This window comes from Parasteatoda tepidariorum, chromosome 10 (genome assembly GCF_982258835.1).
Source record: "Parasteatoda tepidariorum strain Cologne lab strain chromosome 10, Ptep-v5.0, whole genome shotgun sequence".
Taxonomy (NCBI): domain Eukaryota; kingdom Metazoa; phylum Arthropoda; class Arachnida; order Araneae; family Theridiidae; genus Parasteatoda; species Parasteatoda tepidariorum.
Window position 1 is genome coordinate 4,766,687 of NC_141764.1, and position 23,925 is coordinate 4,790,611.

At 26.3% G+C, this 23,925-nt stretch overlaps 1 protein-coding gene and 1 long non-coding RNA gene across 7 annotated transcripts in view; one reads left to right on the forward strand and one right to left on the reverse strand.

The window, feature by feature from the left end:
* Positions 1–23,925, reverse strand: part of LOC147802092 (uncharacterized) — a 408,540-nt gene that overhangs the window by 381,448 nt on the left and 3,167 nt on the right. The gene's annotated exons all lie outside the window — the stretch shown is intronic.
* Positions 1–23,925, forward strand: part of LOC107447304 (transformation/transcription domain-associated protein) — a 35,013-nt gene that overhangs the window by 5,523 nt on the left and 5,565 nt on the right. Inside the window, exons 5-13 of one of the 6 annotated variants that reach the window (XM_087153763.1) lie at positions 856–939; positions 6,118–6,284; positions 7,870–7,966; positions 8,262–8,400; positions 9,861–9,939; positions 11,008–11,212; positions 12,811–13,101; positions 16,108–16,233; positions 18,994–19,138. In XM_087153763.1, coding sequence (XP_087009889.1) covers positions 856–939; positions 6,118–6,284; positions 7,870–7,966; positions 8,262–8,400; positions 9,861–9,939; positions 11,008–11,065 — 624 coding nt within the window. In that variant the 3' untranslated portion in view covers positions 11,066–11,212; positions 12,811–13,101; positions 16,108–16,233; positions 18,994–19,138. The remainder of the gene's footprint in view (positions 1–855; positions 940–6,117; positions 6,285–7,869; positions 7,967–8,261; positions 8,401–9,860; positions 9,940–11,007; positions 11,213–12,810; positions 13,102–16,107; positions 16,234–18,993; positions 19,139–23,925) is intronic. The other 5 variants (XM_087153764.1, XM_087153765.1, XM_087153766.1 and 2 more) reach the window with 5 other exon arrangements.

Genomic DNA, 23,925 nt, shown 5'->3' on the forward strand with positions numbered 1-23,925 from the left:
TAAGTTGTGTGTAAATCAACCAGCAGATATGTATATTTTCAAATAGTAACAATTATTGATCAATTTAATTTTTTTAACATTATCGGCAGAACAAGAACTTGCAGTATGTTTTTGTTCTGCATGCATTGTTATTTGTTGAGTATAATTGAAATACATAAAAATCAAGAGCATGGATCTAGAAAAGTTTAAACTTCTAGGATTTCATTTTTATGAGCCATGCTGTTTGATTAAAAAAAGTGTTAAATTTTACTGAAATATTGGGCTGTAAGTCTTTAGGCAACCGTGTGCCCAGGATTTGTAAGCCCGTAATTATAAATAATATTCTAATTAAAATTAAATTTATCTCTCCGAGGTAATACTAATACAAAAATTATGCAAAGTGAAGTTTATTTGGTAAAAATTTTGAATAGCTGAAAATATTTTTTGAAAACTGAAAATTTTCTTCTCTAGCTCTACATTTTATACTAATAAATAAAAGATTAAGAGTTTGTATTTTCTTCATATTGTGGGAAAAGAGTAGCACTTTTTGTTACAGAATTTAAAGTGAAAATGAAATTTGACTTACTGTGCTTCATCTCAAAACCGAATTTTTAATTTTAAATACTTGATTAATAGTTTATTTTTTTATAAATTACTTAACTACATTAGATTGATATTTACATCTGAACAGATTAGCTAATAAAATGTTGCTATTTATTAACTTAGAATTTTGTTGCTTTCATAAAAACTTAGAGAAATTATGCGGATATTTTTCTCAACATATATTTCCTCTATATGTTTAATGTTGGAATTTTATGACTTCTCCTATACTGATTTTATTGATGTTTTATTTTTATTCAAATATTCATATTTTAGGTGGTAAATGAGGAAAACATATTAGTAGTTTTAAGAATAATCATAGAATTTCATAAGACCTTCAGGCCACCATGCAGCTTTGAAGTAAGAATGTGTTATTTATATGATTTATCTTTTTCAATGAATTTGCTTTTGTATTAATATATTTCACACGTGTACTATTTTGAAAACTATTTTATTAATGATCAACTTTTGTAAATTTTTGCATTACATTGAGTGGAATGTGTTTCTATAGGTTTTTAAACTCACATTTTCATGGGGAAAAGAATATTGACTTGAGTGGATGTCATTTAATGTATCTTATAAGAGATTTTAGATTTTTCACTTGTTTGATTAATTAGTTATGACTTAAGAGTTAGTTATCACTTAAAAGTTTAAAAAGATATTAATATAGGCTTCCATTATAATGACAAATGCTTCTATGAATAATTCTTGATAAAATGAGGGAGTAAAAAAATGAGAAAATAGAGGAAGATAATAGTTCCGTGATGAATCAATTTATAAATAAAGTTTATAAGCCTATAATTTGCAATATAATTGTCAATGATCACAAGGAGTTGACTCATTTTAAATTCTCTGTACAGAGATTTCTTGCCAAATTGTTCCTGAAGTTTTCTTGTTTTATTTTCTCAAGGTTTTTTATAGACATAGCTTAAAAGAATTTCATATTTTTGCTTTTATTTAATGAAAAATTCTGAGGACTATTGATGAGTATTGTTTTTCCAATCCAAATTGCTATGATCCTGAAGAAATTTTTTTTTTATTTAGTAATAATGAGTCTTAGTCACAAATTAATTTTTTTAAATATAATATTATGCTATTTTTGCACTAAATTTAAATGAAAATCATAATGAAAAAAATGAATATATTGTGGGTTCTTTTTAATTTTAGTGTGACTAACTCAAAATATTAGGGGATATGAAATATCAATGATTCCTCCACAACACAACAGAAAGATTTTATTAGTACTTTGAATTATTTATACTTTTTTATTATTTTAAAGTCCAGTGTGAAAGAAACCTTTAAAATTTTAATGATTTATAAAGTAGAGAAAAATAAATTAAAAAAAGAATTATGGAGAAATATAGAAATTCTCTCCATTCAGTGTTTATAAGTTTCTCCATTCATTGGTAGTTTGTTCTAAATAAATCTTTTTAATGTAATTAAAACCTCTTTTTTTTAATTTTTTTATTTCCATGGTTTAAATACTTTTTTTTATTCACTTATTTTATATTGTTTCTTTTGGTACTCTTCACCTGCATGGCCTGTTAAACCACAATATACCATATCTTAAAATAAAACTTAAGTGATTGGGAAATCTAAAGGTTGCATGCAGTGATGTGAAAATAATGATATATTTAAAAAAAATTTAGCTATTACTAACACCTCTTCAACTTACAACAAATAAAAATAAATCATGAAGAATAGTATAATCAACATGTGACTTCAAAGCAAAGAGAAAGCATGTGAAATATTAATTATGAATTGTTGTGTTGCTTTAAAATAGGGTTCAGCAAATTTAAATCTGTGTATTAAAATAAAGGAGATTTCATCATAAATTTTATCACTTGTTAATATTTTAACTCAATACAATTTTCTATAGTATTTTTTTTTTAAAAAAAAACTGTTTATTCTTTTTAATTTGTTGAAATTTTCTGAAACATTTATGTGTTTTTTTTTTCCTTTTAAAATTTTAATTGAAAATGATTGACTGTCGATGCTTTCTTTTGTCGTGTGTTTATTTAATCAGAATTGGTTTATGACAAACTTTTTATTGAAGAAGAAAAAATATGGTGTATAAATATTTAATACTCTGCATTATTCAATATGAATACAGTTTTGTGATATATAAACAAGCTCCACCTTTATTGTGATAACATATGAAATTATAATAATTATATGATTTATTTACCATATTGTATAATTATCATATTGTATAATTATCATATCATATAACATCATAATATTAATTATGATTATATTAAAAAAGGCAAAATATTTGAAAGAGCATTAATATAATGTATGATTGTTATTAATATGATTCTTAATAGCATCCTGAAATTGGTTGGTTACACTATCATGTTACATACCGATTGAAAGAAGAAAATATATTCTAAATTAGAAAAAATAATTAATCTTTTATAATTTTCCAATTATTTTTAGATACAGATGTTTCTGCTTTATGTAAAGAATATTTACAAAGATCTGCCTAATTACTTGCATCTTATGTTAGAAGCACGGATTACTCCAAAAGTAAAAAATTTATCAGCAGCTACGTTGGAACCGTTATTGAAGGAAACATTTACCATCACACCGATTCAAATTGAGAAAAGTTAAAAAAGGGATCCAAATTCAACTACTCAGATGGTGAGTAAAAATAATTTTAGCGTCTGTGAATCTGTTATTATTAGTTATTAAATTAATTATTAGTTCATATAATTTGAAAATTTCAAGTCTAGTGTTTAAAAGCCTTTTTAAATGTATGTCAATAAGATTATTGTATTTTTTGAGTAAGCAATGAAAATAGTTATTTGGCTAAACCATTATAAAATTCAGACTATTTGTTGTAGCCTTGGTAATATTTAAAAATTAGCTTATTCACAAGTATGAAAGGGTTTCCATTCCTAAAACAGCCTTAAATTTAAATATGGTTTTAGGAGCCCATTAAAAGGTCTGTTTTTCTTTCTAAACCTTCTTAAAGCTCATTCATATTTTAATTTTGAAGACTTCAATTGCATTTTATAATTGTTTTCATTATTATTCTTGATGCTATTGAATTTAAAAAGTTATGAAGTAACTTCATTTAAAAATTTAATGTGAGGAGCATTTTTTTCTTAATTTAATTCTAAAACGTGCTCGGAATCTTTTTTCTTGCTTAATTTATTCGAACTTCAGGTCAATTTTTAGTGGTATTTACTTTAACCATCTCTTGAAATAAAAATTCATGTATGCATGCTTTTAATCAATTTTTAGTTGCATTAACTTTAATATCTCTTGAAAAAAAAAATCATGTATGCATGCTTTCAATCTGTATAAACCTTCAAAGTTAAGGAAAAATTTTACTATTATTATATTAGAGGTGCACTACCTTTTGAAGTGAAGGGCCACATGCACAGCAAATTGACCTATGAAGGGTTGCATGCTCAAGAATTTAGACAGGCATGTTAACAGCAATTATAGATAGTAATTGTTTTAAAAACATCATTGCTCTTGGCACTAAATTCTTTTTATCAGGTAACCTTATAATATATTTGTGTAAAATTAAATACTTTTAAATGTTTAAAATTAAAAACTGATTACCCATTGAAAAAAAAACAATCAGAAAATCAGAATCCATTTATGAGAAAAGAGCAGATAAATAGAAATAAATTTTTAAAAAAATGGGAAAATTCATATTTTTTTATTATCACATTGCATAATGCAAAAGTCCATTTAAACATTAAAATTTTAACGTTCATAGAATTAAATTAAAAATAAATAAATAAATATTCTAGTTAATAAAACAAATGCAGGTTAAATTCTTTTGTTTATAGAGAGTTTGTAAGAAAATGATTAAAATTAAAACAAAACCTTTTCAGTGCAAAAAAAGATTCAGCATTTAGTAGGGAATATACTCCAACTTTAAAACATTAATTTTAAATAAATTACAAGAGAAGAGGCTGGAAGAGAAAAGAAAAAGAAAACATTAATTTTGATCTTAAGAATCTATTTTTTAATTATTATTAATTAGTATCAATTTAATCTATGGATTTATCAACTTAATTACTAGAACTTACGGAGCTACCTATGATTTTAACTTGTATTTGTACTATTTTAGAATAATTAGATACAGTACAAACCTTAAAAAATTAAACTTTTTAAAATTTTTATTTAAGAATTATCCTTTGTTCAATGTCCTATTATTACAGATACTTATTTAGCTTTTTTTGTTGCATTTTTAATACAAAGTTTTAAAGAGTAAACTTTTTCTAAATTAAACTGAAGATATTTTAATTTTAATGATAACAATATTATAATAATATTTTAATTTTTATGAAAATTAAAATATTTTTTAGAAAGTCAGGCATTGTTGATCTTTCACAACAGTATAAATATTAAATTAAATAAGTATGAAAGATTTACATACAATTTCTTTTGACTACAGATTGCATATTTTTTTTTTTTTTTTTTTTTTTTTTTTTTTTTTTTTTTTTTACATTTATGATATTTTATAATTTTTTTTAAAAACATGCAGCTGACTTAACTATCTTTAATTACATATACAAGTTAAAAAAAAAAAGTTAAATTTAGAATTGGAAAGCTTATTTTTCAAGCTAAATTTATGATGTTTCAATTTGAATGACTTACAAAAATTAAAAAATAACCTTGTTAAGTCATTGAAAAGACACTGTATTAGTGTATTATTTATTTAACTTACAGCATTACCTGTATCCTTTTACATTGGGTTAGTTCTCTGCCTTGGAGATTTTGGAACTTGCTGTTAGGTATTCTAGCTATATAATTCAAAAACAGAATTTTTTTATTTGCTTTAATTTTGAGATAAATATTGGAGTTATTGAATTTTTTTTATTAACAAACAATTTTGTATTGAATTAAAACATTTTGAAAATAAACTTTAATTTTTTATGCAAGTAATTTCAATGGTACACAGACAGTTTTTTATTTTATCCTTTTAAAAAAAAATTCATATGAATTTAGAAATTGAAAATTTGATTGATGATAAAATTGAAGGATCAAGCCAGAATCAGTAAGAATGTTCATTAGGTTTCCAAAAATTGTGAATTGTATTTAATTATTTTTTAAAATTTTGAATTTTTTCTTGTTTGTTTTTCTTGATAGAATTATTTAAAATATTGTTAAAAAAATTATTAAATTGAGAAAAATGATGTGACGTGAAAAATATGAACTGGATCATTCAAAAAGTCAACTTTCAAATGACTGTTTACTTTTCAGAAACCGACAGGACTTCAAGCAAGCTCCAAAAGCTCCCTGTCCCTGAACTCACTCATCCTCTTATAAATGTCATACTTTGTTGCTTATAATACATAATGAGGGCATAACAATTTATTGTATCGATAAAGTTTAATTGGTTGTTCTCTTGACCAAATTAAATAACATGATTCTCCAGTTTTATGTGTGTTTGATGAAAAATGCTGAGCTAAAAATTACAAAATTACTTTCTTCTATACTTTCTGGCATTAAAAATTGTTACTTTGTGATTTTTATTTTTTATATTGTTCATATATTTGATTTCTTTTACAGGTCAATTTAATCCCAAAGGCTACTATGTCCTTAAAGGCACTGGCAGAGCTACCTATAATTGTTGTCTTGATGTACCAGCTATATAAAATAAGTGTTCATAAAGATATCACAGAATTTACACCATTGATAATGACAACTATTACTTTACAACCCACAGCTCAATGGAGGTAACTTAATTTTAATATTACTTACATATTTTTTGACAATAGAAAGTTTAATATTAGTGACTATGCTTCAATGTTGAAATAGGCTATGAAGTGATAAAGGTTTTAATAATTGTCTCTTTGTTTGCCAAATTACTCTTAGATGATAATTTATCGATATAAGATAACTGAGAAATCTCTGGAAGTATTAAAAATGTTGCACTTGCTTTAAATTCCAGAAATTGGAAGCAGTTTTCAGTTGATAATGATCATTGTCAATATTTACATAACTTTCGATTTATCTGGCATTGATTCTCATATTTGCTATAAACTATTTGCTTTATTAAAATTTTCTTGTATCTAAATAAAAACTAATTTAAATTTAGCTACATGAAATATCACTAAAATATATAATTTTGATTAATTTCAGGACAGTCATGAAAAAATAATTTTTTATTTTTATAGAAAATCTCATACATCCAATAAAATTTCAATTAATTCGCAAAATGTCCTATATAAGATAACGATAAAGTATTCTCTTTGATAAAATGCATCTCAATGTGGATATATAATTTTCTAATTCTTATTCTGTTTGGATCAAATCATCTAAACTTAGAATGTATATTTTTTTTAAATATTTTACAACCAGCTCATAATTTAATTAAGAAATAGTTAGCCTGTGAAATCTTTGTCAATATCACAAGAATTTTGATATTTTTAAATCTTTTTTTAAAATAAAAGCTTGTTAATCTTTTTTGATTAAAACAAATGTTGTATCCAAATGAAATCAGATTTATTTTATTGGTCTCAGTTTTTATTCTTATCCTTGATGGAAGCTGGAATGTCTTTCCTTGTTCTTTGAAAAAGCTTGCAGCAAAAATATTGCAAAGTGTGAGTAAGTTTTTTTTCTAAATATCTTAAAACAATGTTCTATATTCAACTAAAAAATTTGTCTGAGGAATATTGATGATATCATGTATAATGTATTTTATTACTTTGTTACACTTATTAAGAATTAAAACTTTCTTAATTGAAGCAAATATTTTACTATGGGGTACAATGTAACCTATTAAGTTGATCACTAGGTATACCAAGACTATAATTAACACCACTCTTGTATCACCTCTTAATATACTGACCTCTTCTCAAACTAGGCTATCAAATTGGTACATTACAAATGGTCAACTTGCATGATTTTTGCTGTAAAATATATTTTATTGATTTTGATCTTGATTGTTGTTTTATCCTTGACTCGCTTGTCATTTTAATTTCATTTTTATAATGTTTACAGTCAAAATATTGCAGAAAATATAGAGAGAAACTTTTTAAATTAACTACTTGCATGCAGGATATACCTTAATGTCTTTCTTTTTGACTTATTTTATGTTTTATACCAAATGATCAAGTCAGAGTGGTTTTATACAGTAAAACTCTTCAGTATTGTTTTTTACTTATTCAATTGTATTCTGTGAAAGAATTTTATGTTCAATGACTCTGTGGGACAAAGTTAAACATTAAATTTTATACATTTAATTTGTTCTTTGGGAAGAAAGCAGACAAAATGCAAAACGTTTACAGAAATTTTATTTTTTGTTTCGTTTTATTTTAGGAGCAATCCATCTTTCAACAAAGAAGTTTATGTTGACTTTATGCATGCACAGATAAAAACATTATCTTTTCTGACTTACTTAGTTAGAATATATCAGGTGAGTAGGTTAATAACTAATATCTTAACAATCATTCTCTATTTTTAAATTAAAAATAAAACATACTTGTAGTAATCAATTAAATTTAGTTTAAAATTCAACATTGAAATGACTTTACATTTACATTTTGGTTTTTGAAATTTGCTGCTTTTTAAAATCAAGTGTTCTAAAAACGGATGTGATTTTAATAGGCAGCATGCACTGTATTTATGTTTATATGAGTAATATTATCCTAAATTAATTGCAATTTTAATTTAAATTAAGATAATAATTTAATTTGATTTTTTTTTTGTAGAATGCTGTGAATGAACATTCTTCTCAGTTTGCTAAAGGAATGATAGGATTGTTGTGTCTATGTCCGCAAGAAGTGGCCCATTTGTGCAAAGAATTGCTTGTAGCAGCCTGTCATATGTCAGCCACAGATCTAAGAGATAGTAAATGCTTTTTTTTATTACCTAAATATGTCTTGTTTTTTCCCTTTGTTCTGAAACATGTTTTTTTTTCTTTATTTTTAAATAAATGACTTATTTTTTAAAAAAAATTTTTACTTTAAATACCGTTTGAAAAATATTGTTTGAAATGTTCTCTGTGTGTACTAGTTCTCCTTATTTTTTGAGAAATTCTTTAATTTTTGTGCCATTTTCAGAATTGTGCATATCTTACTAAAATAGCAGGATTTTTAAAAAAAATAATAGTAAAATTATATTTTAAAACGGCCTTTCTCAGTTTTAAATAATTTAAATACTATTATTTTAAAAATTACTGTGTTATTATATATCTATTATTTGCTAAGATGGAGTAAAATACTTTTCATAACTATGAACGAACAACTAAAAAAAGGTTTTACTCAATGGCATAATTTCCATTAATGTTTAAATTAAAAAATATAATATAAAAAAATGTTTCATTTGAAAATAAATCCTTGTATAGTTCTTACGATATTACTTTTATTCAATAATGTAAAAGTCTAAAAAGTTTTTCTACATTAATTACTATTTCTTCATTTATTTATTCAAAATGAATTTAGTTTTCCTCCAAAAAAGTCTTACATGTCTAATCAGAACAATAAATAAAACTTCATTTTCTAAGTGAGTCAAGTTAATAAGCCTAAATATCCTATGAAGAATACTGCATTAAATATGTATGATGTAATTAATAAAAATTTAAAACTTTTTTGTTTTTTTCTTTTAGTTTATTTTGGTTTGTGGAAGTTAGAATTCAAATATTTAATTATTAGTAGAAATAGATAAACTATTTTTTTTTTAATCAATGTATTTTACTTGGAAATTAGGGGTCTTCAGAAACTGCTAGTTGCTATTTAGAGCATCTCATTTCCTTGGAGCTAAGCTTACCAAACTTACACATTTCTTCAATTCTTAAGTTTCACTTTAAACATAATTTCAACCCAAATTACTATTGTTTTAAAGAAAACCATTCTCTAAAAGATTCTGGGATGGCAATTGATATTTATTTTAGAATATTGAGTCTTGTTTATCATCCTGTTTTACTGTTGAAAATATACAGTTGTTACAGTTACTTCTTAGAGTTTTTGAAAAAGATTGCTAACCTTAATTTAACAAATTCCCATATGTTATCTGGATTTTTTTTTAAATGTTTGGTGTATTGTTATAAAAATCTATATAAAACTTCAGTTTATTTTGTGAAAAACTTGAATTAAAGTTTTCATAAGTTTTTTGAAAGGCAAGAAAGGGCTGTAAGCTCTTTCTAAAAAAATCTAAACTCATTTCCTCTAGTTATTTTATCAAGCACTTTTTAAATCATATATCAATTAAGAGGTTTGTTTCTGCCATGTCAAGTACAATATCTATATTTTAAAGGAGTGGGGGGAATTACAAAAAAATTTTCAAGTGAAGTTACAGTATTCTACTTTCAGAATTTGTGTCATTCCTTGAAGAGCTTTTTGATGAAAATATTTTAATTGCGACTGGATGGACAGCTTGTGAGTCATTAAGGTGATAGTTTCGATTCTTGTGGCATTAAATTGCATTTTTTGCACCATTCCATTCTCTTACTATTCGGTTGAGTAAAATAAGAAAATTATATTGAAATTGAAAAATTCTCGAATCTTAAAACCAATTTATATGATTTTTGCTTTCGAAACTAGTAATAAATATTGTGTTTGTACAATATGTTTACTTTTTCTACCTTTATGTAAGCCTGAGAAATTTTTAGGATTATTTATTAACATTTCTGTTCCACAAAAATTGCATCATTTAAAAAATATACCTTATATCAAATTTATGTTTTTTATTAACGACTAAATATCTTCTTTTTTTTGTTGTTGATATTTCTGAAAGCTGAGGACTGTGTGTTTGATTCTGGTGTCTACAAGCATGAACTTTAAAAGATTTATAGAATAAAAAGATTTTAATTTTCAAACATTTTTTTATTTATTATTTTAATATAAATTGATAATGCTTGTAAAAATTTCAAAATTTCATAGTTCCAACTCAGAAACCGTCTATCAACTACATATATTAGAGATCTTTTATTGTGTGGTCTGTGGGCTAATAGTAGCACTTAGATTTTAGTTGCTCTTTAAATTATCTCATTTTGTTTAAAATAATAATAAACTGTTTGGAAAGAGGAAAGGGTTATCGAATGACAATTTTTGTATTGTAATGTAAGTGTTTTTCCTTTCTTTTTGAAAAGTAGTGTATTTAGTATCTCAGTATCATAGTAATTTTGCCTATGCATTAATTGATTCTACTCTTAACTTTTTCTGAATTTTTAACAACCAACATTTAGTGAACTTTGTTTCAGCAGAACAAAATATACCTTTTTACTTTGTCGTTTGCCTTTTTCAAAATTAGTTTAGCCATGTTCTAGAAAATCTCTTGATTTTGTTTTTGTTTTTTTTTGAAAATTACTCTGATTTTTTCTTTGGTTCATTAAGAGATTTGGAAAATATATTCTAAATTAAAATTTTTTGTTAAATGTGTTATGTTTCACTGCTCTTTAATTGCCTTTACTGACTGTGGTATTACTTATTTTAATGTAAGAATCTTGTATATTTTTAGGCCTCTTGCTTATAGTACTTTCGCTAATCTTGCTCATCGTGGGAGACAATATTTATAGTTGAAGGATCTGGCTAAGGCTGTAAATGTGTTCTTAAAAAATGTTTATGATGAATCTTTCGTAACTACAATTCAAACAATGTCTTGTATGTTTATTCTGAATTTAGTTGAATGCATTAGAATAAGATCTGATCCATAAAATGGCAATGTAAGTTCTTTTTTTCTTATTAATTAAAATATAAATTTTAGGCCACTAATTAAATTTATTGTAATGCAAGACAATAATGCTTTTAAATTGTAAAGAATTTTTATTGTATGAATAATAGTTGCATTTTAATGAAATCATGAGAGTTGCTTGTGCAGTTAAATTTATTTTGCTACACTTCTTACGTCTATAAAAATATGATGTCAATAACCATGAGCATCTGGCAGGATATCAAAGCCTTATACTTTCAGCCATTTATTTTCACATTATATTCTTCTAGCTATGAATTTCAACTATTTTTACACTTTAACTATTCTTAAAGTGTATTTCAGTTCAGATTATTTCATGGTATTATAACTAGTTTATAATTCATGGTATTATAACTAGTCTGGTAACTGTACTCTGGTAAACTGTGCTTTGCTAACTGTTAAGTCTATAGTAGAAATTTTCAAGAATTTTTTTTGGAAAATTAGTAATTTCCATGAGAATAATATTTGTAGCTACATTAGCTCTGGTATGATATGTATGAAGCAGTAAAAAGTCATCTATGATGTTTATTATATTTTGAAAAAAAAATTATGCTTAATTTAGGGCCGGGAGTTGTTAATGAGGATGTTTGAAGTTGTGGTTTTAAAATTTGAAACTATTTCAAAGCTGCAGCTGCCTGTCCTGCAGAAAAAAGTGTAGGCATACATTTACTTTTTGTTAAATTTATATAGTTGCTTATATTCACAATAAAATTTGAAAATGTAGAATCTCCTTAAAAAAAGAAAGAAAAATAGTTTTCACTGTTTTTTACATCTATTGACTAGTATTAGAGTAGAAAAAAAAAACTAGAAGGATATTTTCAATTATCTAATATTGTCTTAACGAATACTAATTTTAATATTGTCTATATAATATATATTGTCTAATATATATTATATAAATATTGTCTTAAAGAATTTTATCTGTTCAGTGCTGATAACTGCAAATGCATTTTAGAAATCATTCTTGTCACACATATTTCTAATTAAAACACAAAGAATGAAACTTTTATTTTATTAAGAGGCATCCACTTTATTTTTTTAAATGCAAATAAATTTCTATCTATATTATTGCCAGCAAACATACGAGCAATTTCCTAGCAGAATTTTCCTACCTTACAACTACTTCCTTAGGTAAAAGAATTTTTTTTAAAGTCACTTTTAGTCAGTTAAAATTAAAGATTCTCACGAACTATTTCTTTTATTCCTCTCTCATTATCTCATTAAGTTTTGTGAATGGGAAAACTATCTCTGTTAGTACATATCTGTACTGTTTTTACTTAAAAACTCTAGGGTGTTTTGCATATTTTCAACGCACAAATATGCTGTGCTATATTAAAATGGTCTTTTTTCTAGATTTATAATTCTAACTCTGATGAATTAGATATTTAGTAAATACCTGTCATATATTGTGTCATAGGAATTTAAACTCATTTACAACATGTTTAAAGTTGCATTTATTAAAATAAAAATATTATAAAAGCATTGAACAATTTTTGAAGTTAATACATGAAATTTTTAAAATTTTTGAAAATATTAAAATATTTAATTTTGTTATATTCTTCTGAATTTTAGTGCTCAACCTTTAAAACCTCAAACCTTGGCTATTTCTGACTCTCACTCTGCCCCTCCAAGTGCCATAGTTGCCTCTTCAAGTTCTTCCCTTTCAAATATGACACCTTCCGTACCTGCAGTTCAGCATATCACTACACCACATGTTAATCCACTTAGTTTTGCTCCTGGAGTCCTCCCCGGTGGAGTTGAAGTAAAGAAGAGCCCAAGAGTGTTTTCCATTCAGGTGGTCTGTTAGACGGACGAATTGAAAAGATAAGATTTGAGAAAGCAGTCACGTTTAAGCATTTTAAGGTTTTTATCATTCCTGTTACAGTTACTTAAAAAAAAATATCAGAACTGTATTTTCATATAATTAATACAGTTGAACCCCACTACAATGAACTCAGAATATAGTGAACACTCAGTTGTTGTGAACTCCCATTTAACATTATTTTATATGTTTATAGCGGACAGCTGAAATATTCATAGTTTGTTTATAGTGTGATCTAATTTCACATTCCCATTTTTCTTTTTTATTTCTCTGACTTTAAATTTGCAGGAATTGCGATTGCAAGTGACTGCATTTTTTGACTTTGTGTCAAATCTTACTCTTGCATGCTTTTTCTTTTAAAATTAGGGTAAACAATTTGTTAATAATAGGAATAACTAACTGGAAGGCCATGGCACAGAATATATCAAGATGACAAAAACTTATTGGGATGGCCTTGGCCTGTCATAGGCTGTAGTGCCCAAGAAGAAGAAACAAGTTGTTAGGCAGCATGTCCATCTTCTTACCTCTCCCTATATGTTGTGGGAGGATAAGAAATTTCAGCTTTTTTTATCTCAAAAGTGAAATTGTTATTAAATGTTCTGAATTTTTTCCCTGCAGAAAATGAGGATTAGAAAATACTAGGTTTTTTAATAATTATTGTTAGGAAAAGTGGTAAACTTTACTTAACATCGAATTGTATTCAATTGAGAAGTACTAATTTCTTCCATAGAATATAAAAATTATTTATATATTTTTTTAATATTTAATTTATTACATATTTTAGGAGTTAATTTATAAATAAATAATTTACTATCATAATCACGATTTCCAACAATACTATTGTCATATGTTAAAATATAATTTTTCAAGGAATTTGGATATAGTGAACTTCTGTTTCATAGTAGGACTCTTTGCTGGGTTTAGACAGTTAGCTATTCCGTGGTTCAATTCTACTTCCATATGCTTTTACGTTTTTATTCTTTAAAATATCAAAATTCTTATAGGCTGAGAAAAAACTTTAATTGTCTGGGAGTTTTATTTAGAGAAAAAAAGAGTTGGAGAAATACAATGTTAGGTTGGAATCTGGAAAAATCTTTCAACAGACCTAGAAACTAAACAACCTATTTCAAATTGGACTATAGTACTAAATGGCCATTAAGGTTGAAAGTAAATAAGTCCACCATCTGTTTTTATTTTTTGTTGTTAAATTTCTGTAGTTTGTTGAATTTTTGAGAATTATCAAAATTAGAGTACTGATTTGTGTTATGTTTTTATAATTGTTTCTTTAGCAAAAAAATAAATGAGGTAAAATCAGATCTGCATTTTCCAATAGTCCTGCAGTGGACTGATCATTAAGACTAGGTTCCCAGCAGATCACCGAAGACAAGCATCACTGGCTGCGGTCAGTGTGCTGGTGGGTGACCGGTTGGATCAGACTGCGAAGGGACCGAGGATTTACGGTTTTGGTTCTCGTTGAAACTGTTCTACCGTAAAGTGTTCGACTTTGCTTACTAGTCATTGGGCTACCGAAGCGAGTGTGCCATCCCCTCTACAGAGGATTAAAAGTGCGATGGCTTGTCTTCGGATCATCCTCAGGGATGTTTCCCAGACCGTCGCCAGCAGCTCTAATGCAACGTAAATTAACTACAACTACAACAGCATTTTCTAATTATTAAATAATTAGAAATGCTTGCATGTGGTTTTGTGTTTTTGTTCTTAAAAATATCAGGGTTTTCCCTGGATAAGGGAGACCTGGAAATGTCTAGGGATTTTCCTTAGGGAGAAAAGAGTCGGTGGAATGATGCAATGTTTGGCCAAAACCTAGAAAAATTTTGTAACAAACCTTGCATATAAGTAACCAATTTCAAAATAAATAAGTCCAATATCTATTATTTTAATTTATTATTTATTTATTTATTTATTTTTTTGTTAAAATTTTGCTGTAACATAGTTGAATCTTCTTGAAAATTAAGTTTTCTGTATAAATAAATGTTGGCTTTTAATCATTAGTAAGGAGTTTGATAGCAAGCTGTATGATTGATATGACTCTATTAATAAATTATGTTTCATTGAGTTTTTCAGTTTCTAGTTTTTATGCGAAATATTGCTTTTGTCTATAATTTATAGTTATATTTGTGTAAAACCCTTTACCTAGGGAAATAAAATACATTTTACAAAATTTTATATTAGGCATATTTGTTATTGATAAATTAGTTTGAATAAAAAAAAAATTTAATATTTCTAAAGAAATATTGTTTTGTGTAGCAATAAAATAATCTTGAAATTTTCTTGAAAACCTGGGCAAGTTAGAGAATTTTAATTCTATAACTGAATTGGAACCTTGAATATATTTGATAATTAAAATTTCCATTTCTGTGTATTTGTAATATTTTTTTTCAATAATAGCAGAATCAATAATTTTTCACTCTGCATTCAAACAAAAGTTTCTATGCTAGAATTTTGAAACAACAGTATTTAAAAAGCAGGCTAAAATATTTTTAGTATCTTTTTCTTCCTAATTTTTAACATATAGTATTTTATACATTGTGTGAAAAACATTTTGTGCCATCAGTAATAATTTTATGATCAACTTTAAGAATATTTTATTAATTTTTGTTCCTTGACATTAATTGTATGTGTACCCATCCATATATGTCTTGACAGAGCTCAGAAGTTTCAGGTTCATAAGTATAAGTTTAAATAAAATGAAGCAAAGTATATTTTCTATAAGAGAAATTTCTTAATAGTTTATTAAAAAATGTTGGAATAGATTTCAAGAATGCATATATAAACTTACATTTTTATTCATTCCTCGAAATAAGGAAACAGGTATGCAAAAAAAAAGGTCTATCATTAAGGTGTTAAAAGTGCTGTAGTCACACAAACACATGAATGCTTCAGTACATTTCATTAAATCATTATTTATTAACTAAATTGTTGTCTTGTTTAATAAAAAAATTGTTGTCTTATTTGTAATTTTTTAATATTAGTGAAATGTTTCATTGCTTTAAATGAATATATTTTCTAATAGTTTTCTCTAATTTCAGACAAAATTTTGTTTTCCTGCTTCTCAGGCAGCTAATTATGACATAGCAGAATATAGAAGCTTAGTCACAACTTTAGTATTTGCAGCAAAAACAGTTACTTGGGGACGACTTGTAAGTTTTCTGGCGGTAAGCTTTATTTACACCTTTCTAGAAAATTTTGTTTTAATATGACTATAGGCATATCCATAACCTAAATTAAGTGTTTAAAAATGTGATTTTTTTTTCACTTGCAAAGTATCTATATTATTTGATTTTTCTGTTATGATGACGTATCCTCTAACATTTAAATATTGTACAAAATATATATATCAATGGTAGTGAACTGAATTAAAAAATTTAAAGCAAACAAAACTTTTATAAAACTTTTACCAGAACTTTAGAGCTCAACCGTTTCTTTATATGAGCTTTAATATATCTATTTAAATTATGTAATTATATTTATATGAAATGGTCCCTGAATTATTAAATATACCCTGGATGATCTGCTTGCCCCTGCGAGTACACCTGACTAATTTTATCTGGTTTTATTTTTTAAACTTTCGACTTTTAGGTTTTCTGGTTTTAAATATCTGCTTTTAATATTTTACCTCAGCACTTACCTTTTCCATGACTTTGTTTTTCCCTTGAACTGGCATCTTCATTATACATAGGACATTCGAAATGAAATCTTACTCTTGGTCAACTTCAGCACCCTCTGTCCTACCTGGTGTCATCTTTGTGTGTTTATCCTTTTAGTGAAACTTTGGTTTAATTTAGAACATTTTTAATTTTAGAGGCACTTAGCCTTGAAAGGGAGACACTTGAACTTTTAATCGACTATTTTAAATTATTCTATTAATCTTATTTTAGTCTTATTTGTTTCTAATGTGGTTTTTCATATTTTACCATTTGATGTTTTACCTGACCTTACTTTTATATGTTTTTACCTGTATTTTTGACACTTTTATTGTCGGTTGATTTTATCTACTTTGATGTTTTAAGCACTTAATTTTTATACTTTTAAGCACTTTTATTTTTCGATTTTGGGATTTTTCCTATGTGTTTCAATCTTCTTAATTTTGTTCTTTTACTTTTCTGTAGTTTTGTAGTGTTTAGTTCACGTGCAAACGGGTGAAACCCTTATCCGCAAACTCGTTCGGGTGTAGGTCGGTTACTATTGGTCTTATATGAAATGGTGAAAAATTCTTGTTTCCCTATCTGTTTTTTGGTTCAGTTCTTAAAGTGTATCAGAAACTCAGAGATAGTTTTTTTTTTTTTTTAAATTAAATAGATATAAATTATTTTTAAGTATCACATTTAAAGGTATATAGGCATATATACCTTTAAAGGTATAAGGCATGTAGCCTTTTTATATTTTCTAGTTTGACTTAATTTTTTTTTCTTGTGTCCATAAGTTATTAAGCTGTTAAATTTATTTATTAATTGATATTCAGAGAATATTTTAATAAAGTAAATACAATTGTAACTTTTCTTGGATACCATCTTTTTAAAGTTAAGCATAATTTTTGATTTAGATATTTAACATTTTGCATTGCATCACAAATTTTTATGAATAATTTGACTTTTTGAAACAACATATAAGTACTTATGATTTTTTTTTCTTATTTTTCCTATTAATTTTATTATCAATATATAAAATGTGTATTAAACTTTCAAATTGCATGACAGTTTCAAAAGCAGTCATTTATTTGTATCTTAATTTATTGGCATATTTAAACTTTCTATTTTATATATATTTTCAAAAAAGTATTTTTTGGTGAAATTTTATGCTAACTTATATTCTTATATTCTGTGTGATGTGAATTTAATATCAGAAATAGTGCTTAATATATATATATATATATATATATATATATATATATATATATATATATATATATATATATAAAGTTAAATATTTTTTTCAAGTGATTTTTATAACTTTTTAATTGTATGGTTCTGTTTATCATGAAATGCATGTTATGTTTAACAGAATTGTTTCTTAATTTCTTATAATTTTTTTTGTAATTTAAAATAGATTTTTAATATTTAAAAAACAAAATTATTCTCATTGATTTATACAAACCTTTATATGTAATTTTCTTTATATTTTTAGGCTATATTTGGCTTATTTTAATGCTTTAGAAGATTGATATTAATTTTAATGCTAAAGAGATATTTCAAACTGTTTTACATATTCTTCAATGTGCATGCTTTATTTGAATCGCATTAAACCATAGTTTATCAAAACTATTTAAACAAATTACTTTAAAAAAGTAGTTTTTTTAATTTTTGTTATGTGAATTTGTAAAATGTTTATGTTTGTTATTTGTAAAATATGGCCATACTCATCCCTTTTTCTATATTAATACATTTAAAATTGCATGCCTCTATGATTTTTACAAAATCTCACTTTGACTATAGTTTTTTTTCCCTTCATTTTTGCGGTTCGATGTTGTAACACATAAAAAATATAGCAAATAACTAGTAGCATACTTTCTTAATCTTTTTACAACATTTTTTTGTGCTATGTTGCAATGCTTCTGCTGTCACCATATTGTATAAGTATAAAATTTGATAGTAATATATTCCTCTGGTAAAAATTATATAGTTTTCGAAATTATAAGAAAATTTCTAGGATTCCATTCTTCTTAAAGAAAAAGTGAATGTTATCCGTGTTTCTTCTATCATGCTATCCTCGTATGCTATAAATTAGAGTTATTTTTTCATTATCATTATAAAAATTAACAAAAGAGTAGCTGCATTATTTTTTGTGTTTCATACTATTTCTTTAAAATTTAGATACTATTTTTGTCTGAACATTTGACTTGCCATTGCTATTTTTTTAATAGGTGTTTTCTATCAAATTATTAATTTAATTTTATTCCTTTATTTAAATTGTTTCAGATTCAAACACTAATTCAAGTAAACAGTACCAACCTAAAGAAACTCTAGTTTTTATTGGATTGATTAAGTATGCTCTGCAAACTTTGGATATTTATAAGTTAACAGTCCCTACTCCTGGAGAAGCTGTTCAGCAGCGACCAATGACGTAAGTATTGTGTCAATTGTTCTTATTTTAAATTAATTTTTCTTCCATGTACTGTAGACCATCAATAGGTCTGCTTATGTGCATTCTTACTTATGTGCTTTTCTTCAGAGCATCCCACTTTTGCTCATTGCAATGTCCTGCATTTCACTTTAGAATTCATGGCACTTATTTGTTTTTTTCTAACCGTCATTGATCAGCTGACTTAATTTTCAGCTTACGACTACTAATGTTAAACTCCGTCACTTTGTAATTTTGAACCCAATCCAGAAGACGAGAACTCCAGAATCAAGTATTGTAGTCAGTATCATGTAGTTTATGCCTTCTTGGAGGACTTTTTGATGGAACTAACCAGCATTTGTTTTGCATGGAGAGGAAAACAAAGAAAACCTGCCTTGGTTAGTCTGACGGCAAGGGGACTCTAACCCACGATCTGTCTACCACAGATGATATTTTGTGTCAGCGCTGTGGTCGATGCAGAAGTGGGTACAGAATTCATATCCACCAGCCATCTCTGGGATTTGAACCCTGTTCACCTCATTGGGAGACGAACCCTCTATCCACTGAATCTTCATTGTCTCTAATATTGTTCAGTGTTACCCAGTCAAATTTTATTTTAAGACCATTTAAAGTGTTGTTCTTGCCCTGCTTGTGTGATTTTAATATAAATGTGGCATTGCGCTCATGATAATCAAATGTGGAAATGAAATCACTAGTTTTTCTCGCTTTTTGTTTCTCTGAACTGATTTTCTTTTCTTTTTTCGCTGCCATGTTTAAATGTGTGATTTCTATGGTAGTCATCAGTATCATTACTAAAGTAGAAACCTAACAGGAAAATATTAAAAAAATTTCTATTTTTATTACTCTAAAAATCCCTAAAATTCCTTATGCGTAAAATATTTAGTACATTATGCAAAAATTATCATGAAATTTATGATATTTTGTAAACTCTACTGGATTTTTTCCTATTTGTGTTGGCAGCTATGCTGATGGATAAAAAACTAATATTTGATTATATATTCAAATCACTTATGTCACCGAAAATAAGTGCTTGAAAAATAAGAACTATACAAATTTCTTGCCATTTTATTTTTTGAAACTTACTGCCATGCAGTAATAATAAAAAACAAGTTTGTTAAAGCTGGGAGCGTTAGCTGGGTTAGAGATATCTATTAGATTTAAAAACATCAAAACTATCTCAAAATTCTTTTGTTCATAGTTAAACTTTTTATCTATATATTCGTCGTGGAACAGGCGATTCAATTTTGGGTTTACGACTACTGCTAATGTTCAACTCCGTAGCCTTTGTGGCTTGTTATTTTGAAACGATTCGGAAGACAATGAAACTCCTGGATCAGTACTCCCAGAGGTATGATTTGTTATCTGAACATGGAGGACTTTGTGACTCGAAAGATTTAACGTGCATCAGTCACCATTTACTGCACTGGGAGTCTTCGGCCAGCTGAGATCGAACCCACGAACTCTTAGACAGTGCCTTATCAACCAGGCTATCCCAGCCTCCTAGTTAGACTTTGTAAAAGTGAAGCATTACGTAATTATTGAGTAGCAATAAACTGTAACTCAAAATTAACTATGCATTATTTAAATTATTATTAAATACTGATCGAAGTTTTAAAAATAGTTGGATTTTTCCTTTCTATATTAGCGAGTCTAAAAACTAGACATTGCAAGGTAGTTTTGCGGGAACAGTGTTAGACTACTAAGACATTGGCAGTTAATCAAGCTGTAATTTCTGGAATTTTCCTTTTTAAGATAGATTTAAAAGAAATAGCTGCTTTTACAAATGACTTAAAACTGCTATGAGATTTAAGGATAAAGTTATTAGGGGTCTGTCTAGGTTTTTTTGAGAGGTACCTATTTTGTGAAACTTTAGACATAATTTGTGAAAATTAAAAGTTACATTAAAAATCAACGCAAAAATATGGTAAAATAAGAAATTATTTTCTAAAATTGTCACTACAAATAAAAATCATTTATGACTAGTAAATTTCTATATATTTTTGTCCATATATTAAAAAATAATTTGGCTATTGAAAAATTTCGGGCTTAAAATTTTATCCATATTTAAAAATCCATTGTTCATAGTTAAATTTCAACTTGCATTTAGCAGTACTAGAACTAAGTTATTTTTATTATGAGAACAATTTCGACTTGGTCATACAGAAAAAAGTTTCACAGGGAAAAAAATGTTTTATAAAAAAATAAAGATATGTTAGAATAAATTTACAATGATGTTGAAGATAATATTTAAATGTTTAGAATGATGTTTGAATTTTGACTTCCTTTAAAGTTCATAGAGAGAGAATCTCATTGTTTCATTTTAAAAAAACTCTGGGATTTATAGTTTTTTTTTATGGGGATATAAAAACAAATATGGAGAATCTTAGAACTTACTTATTTTAAAGTATTTTGTGAAGATACCGGTAAATTTGCCCTGGATAGACCCCTGGTTATTCTTTGAGTTTATGTAATTAATTTTCTATATAGTCATGCATTTTAAAAGTTATTTAAATTATCTTAAAATTTCAGGATTTCAATTGGTGTGTTAAGCAAACATTTTAAATTAAATGTGAGTGAAAGTATAGTTAGATATTTATTTTATTTAGTTTTTAAAATTTTTTGAGTGCAATAAGTGTTTTTGATGTTTAGTCTCTCACAATTCTAATTCTTATTCATACTAGTTGTTAAATATTTAATCTTTTGTTATAAATTTGAATGCAACATGTTCATTATTTTATTTTATAATATGTTTAATTGTTAAGTGTATTTATAATATGTGTAACAATAAGTGGCCATTATTTTAAACTTTATTTTAAATCAGTTTTACTTGTAAAACCAGTTTGTACTTGTTATGAACATTGGTTAATACTTTAAGCATAGGTATAGTTTGTCTACAGTATGAACTCCCTCACCACAAAATCTGTGGCCGTCTGCTGCTATGGAACCAAGAATAGCACATTTCAGGGAGGGTAGCTTTTCTTCATTCTAGGGCGAAGAAAAAGATTCCCTTTCTTTCGTCGACTCAAGCCAAAACCTGTCCTAAACAACAACCCCACACTCCTACTACTACACACTACTTCAAATAATTATACTTTGTTAACATATAGATGGAAGCACTTTTTAAAAAATTTTTACTCATTGAATGTTTTTCTGTTTTATTTTTTCAAGATCTTCAAAAAAGGGGTCAGCACTTGATTTATTTCTAAATTTTTCTTACTGATTTGGCAATTTATATTTTATTTTGATTTCGCTATTCTAATTGTAACTTTATCTTTATTTATTTTTCTTATGTGTGGGCGTCTCTTTATTAGATCTTACTCAGTGAACCTATAAATTGTGATTGTTTGTCATTAATTTTTCTCTGCATTTACATTGCAATTTTTCCAATCGCTTCTTTTTATTTGATTTTCCATTATGGAGCCTCAAGGACACTCTCAGTTTTTGATTTCACCACTGACAACAGAAAGGCTCCTGTATGTTAACAGGCAGTGTGTCCCTTTGATGAAGTGCTAACACACATATCTTAAAATTTTCGTTGTTTTCTGCTAGAATTGTATTTCTGACTTTATAAATTAAAATAAAGTAAATTTAGATTCAGCTGCTTTAGTTTTATTCTTTGATTAGACCTCATTACCATAGTCACCTCCACAGGCCCAGACAAATGGTATGGGGAATTCTTACTTTAGGCAAACTATATAAAGCAATGTTTTTAGCGGTTAATATAAGATGGTGGATTTTAAATGTCTAAGTGTTTAATATTTAGGTGTAACACATGAAAGTCGCACTATCTTATTTAATTTATGAGCTGAGGCATTAATTGATGTCTTTTGACCAGAAAAAGGCAGTGAATGCGTCATTCATTAATGATAATTCTTTTCATAAAATTTTCTAAAACTTTAAAAATTTTTATTTATTTTTATTTAACATATATTTTTGGAATAATTTCTAACATAGATAAACGGTTGGATAGTTGAATAAAGACCTATGTGGTTTGAACCAAACAGTTGTTTTTAAAACTATTTTATATAGTTAAATTTTATATCGTTCATATAAATTCATTCAGTTTAATTGTAACAATAAGAAAAGAATATTTTCTTCCAATTTTGAGCTTAATTTCTAGTGGGAATCTGTATTATTTCAAATAAACATAGAAGAAGATTTAAACTAACATTGTTGGCATTTCAACCCGGAAGAAACATACAGAATATCTGCAATAATATCTGCTGGAGAATTATGAAAATTCATGAATTTCGGTATTGAACTAAATTTGTCATGATTTTAATTATTTTTTTAAAAAAATCATGGGAAGTCATGGATTTAGTTTGCCTATATAAAATCTAATTTTTAAAATTGAATTCCTCCCCCTCTCCCAATTTCATGATGTTCACAGAAAAATCAGGAATATTTCTTTCCTTTCAGATGAACAAGAAAAGTATCTTGGTTCAACTCTTTCTTTACTCTGTTTTTTAAATTTAAAATCTGTAAATATGAAGATGCAGAGTATAACAGTTTTGGTTATGGGTATCATTTCAATTAATGTTATTACAATGCTTTTTTAAATTTATTGTTTTTGTCAAAGAAAATAGTAACTTCATTAAGTCATGAAAAATTCTTGGAATAAGTCGTGAAAAGTCATGGATTTGAAAATCTAAAATGTAGCAGATACGCTGAACATATTTCTTCCAGGACAGTGAAAGAAACTGAATAAAAAGAGGAAAAAATTAAAAATGACAAATACATTTGTTTAACAATAAGTATTATATAATTCA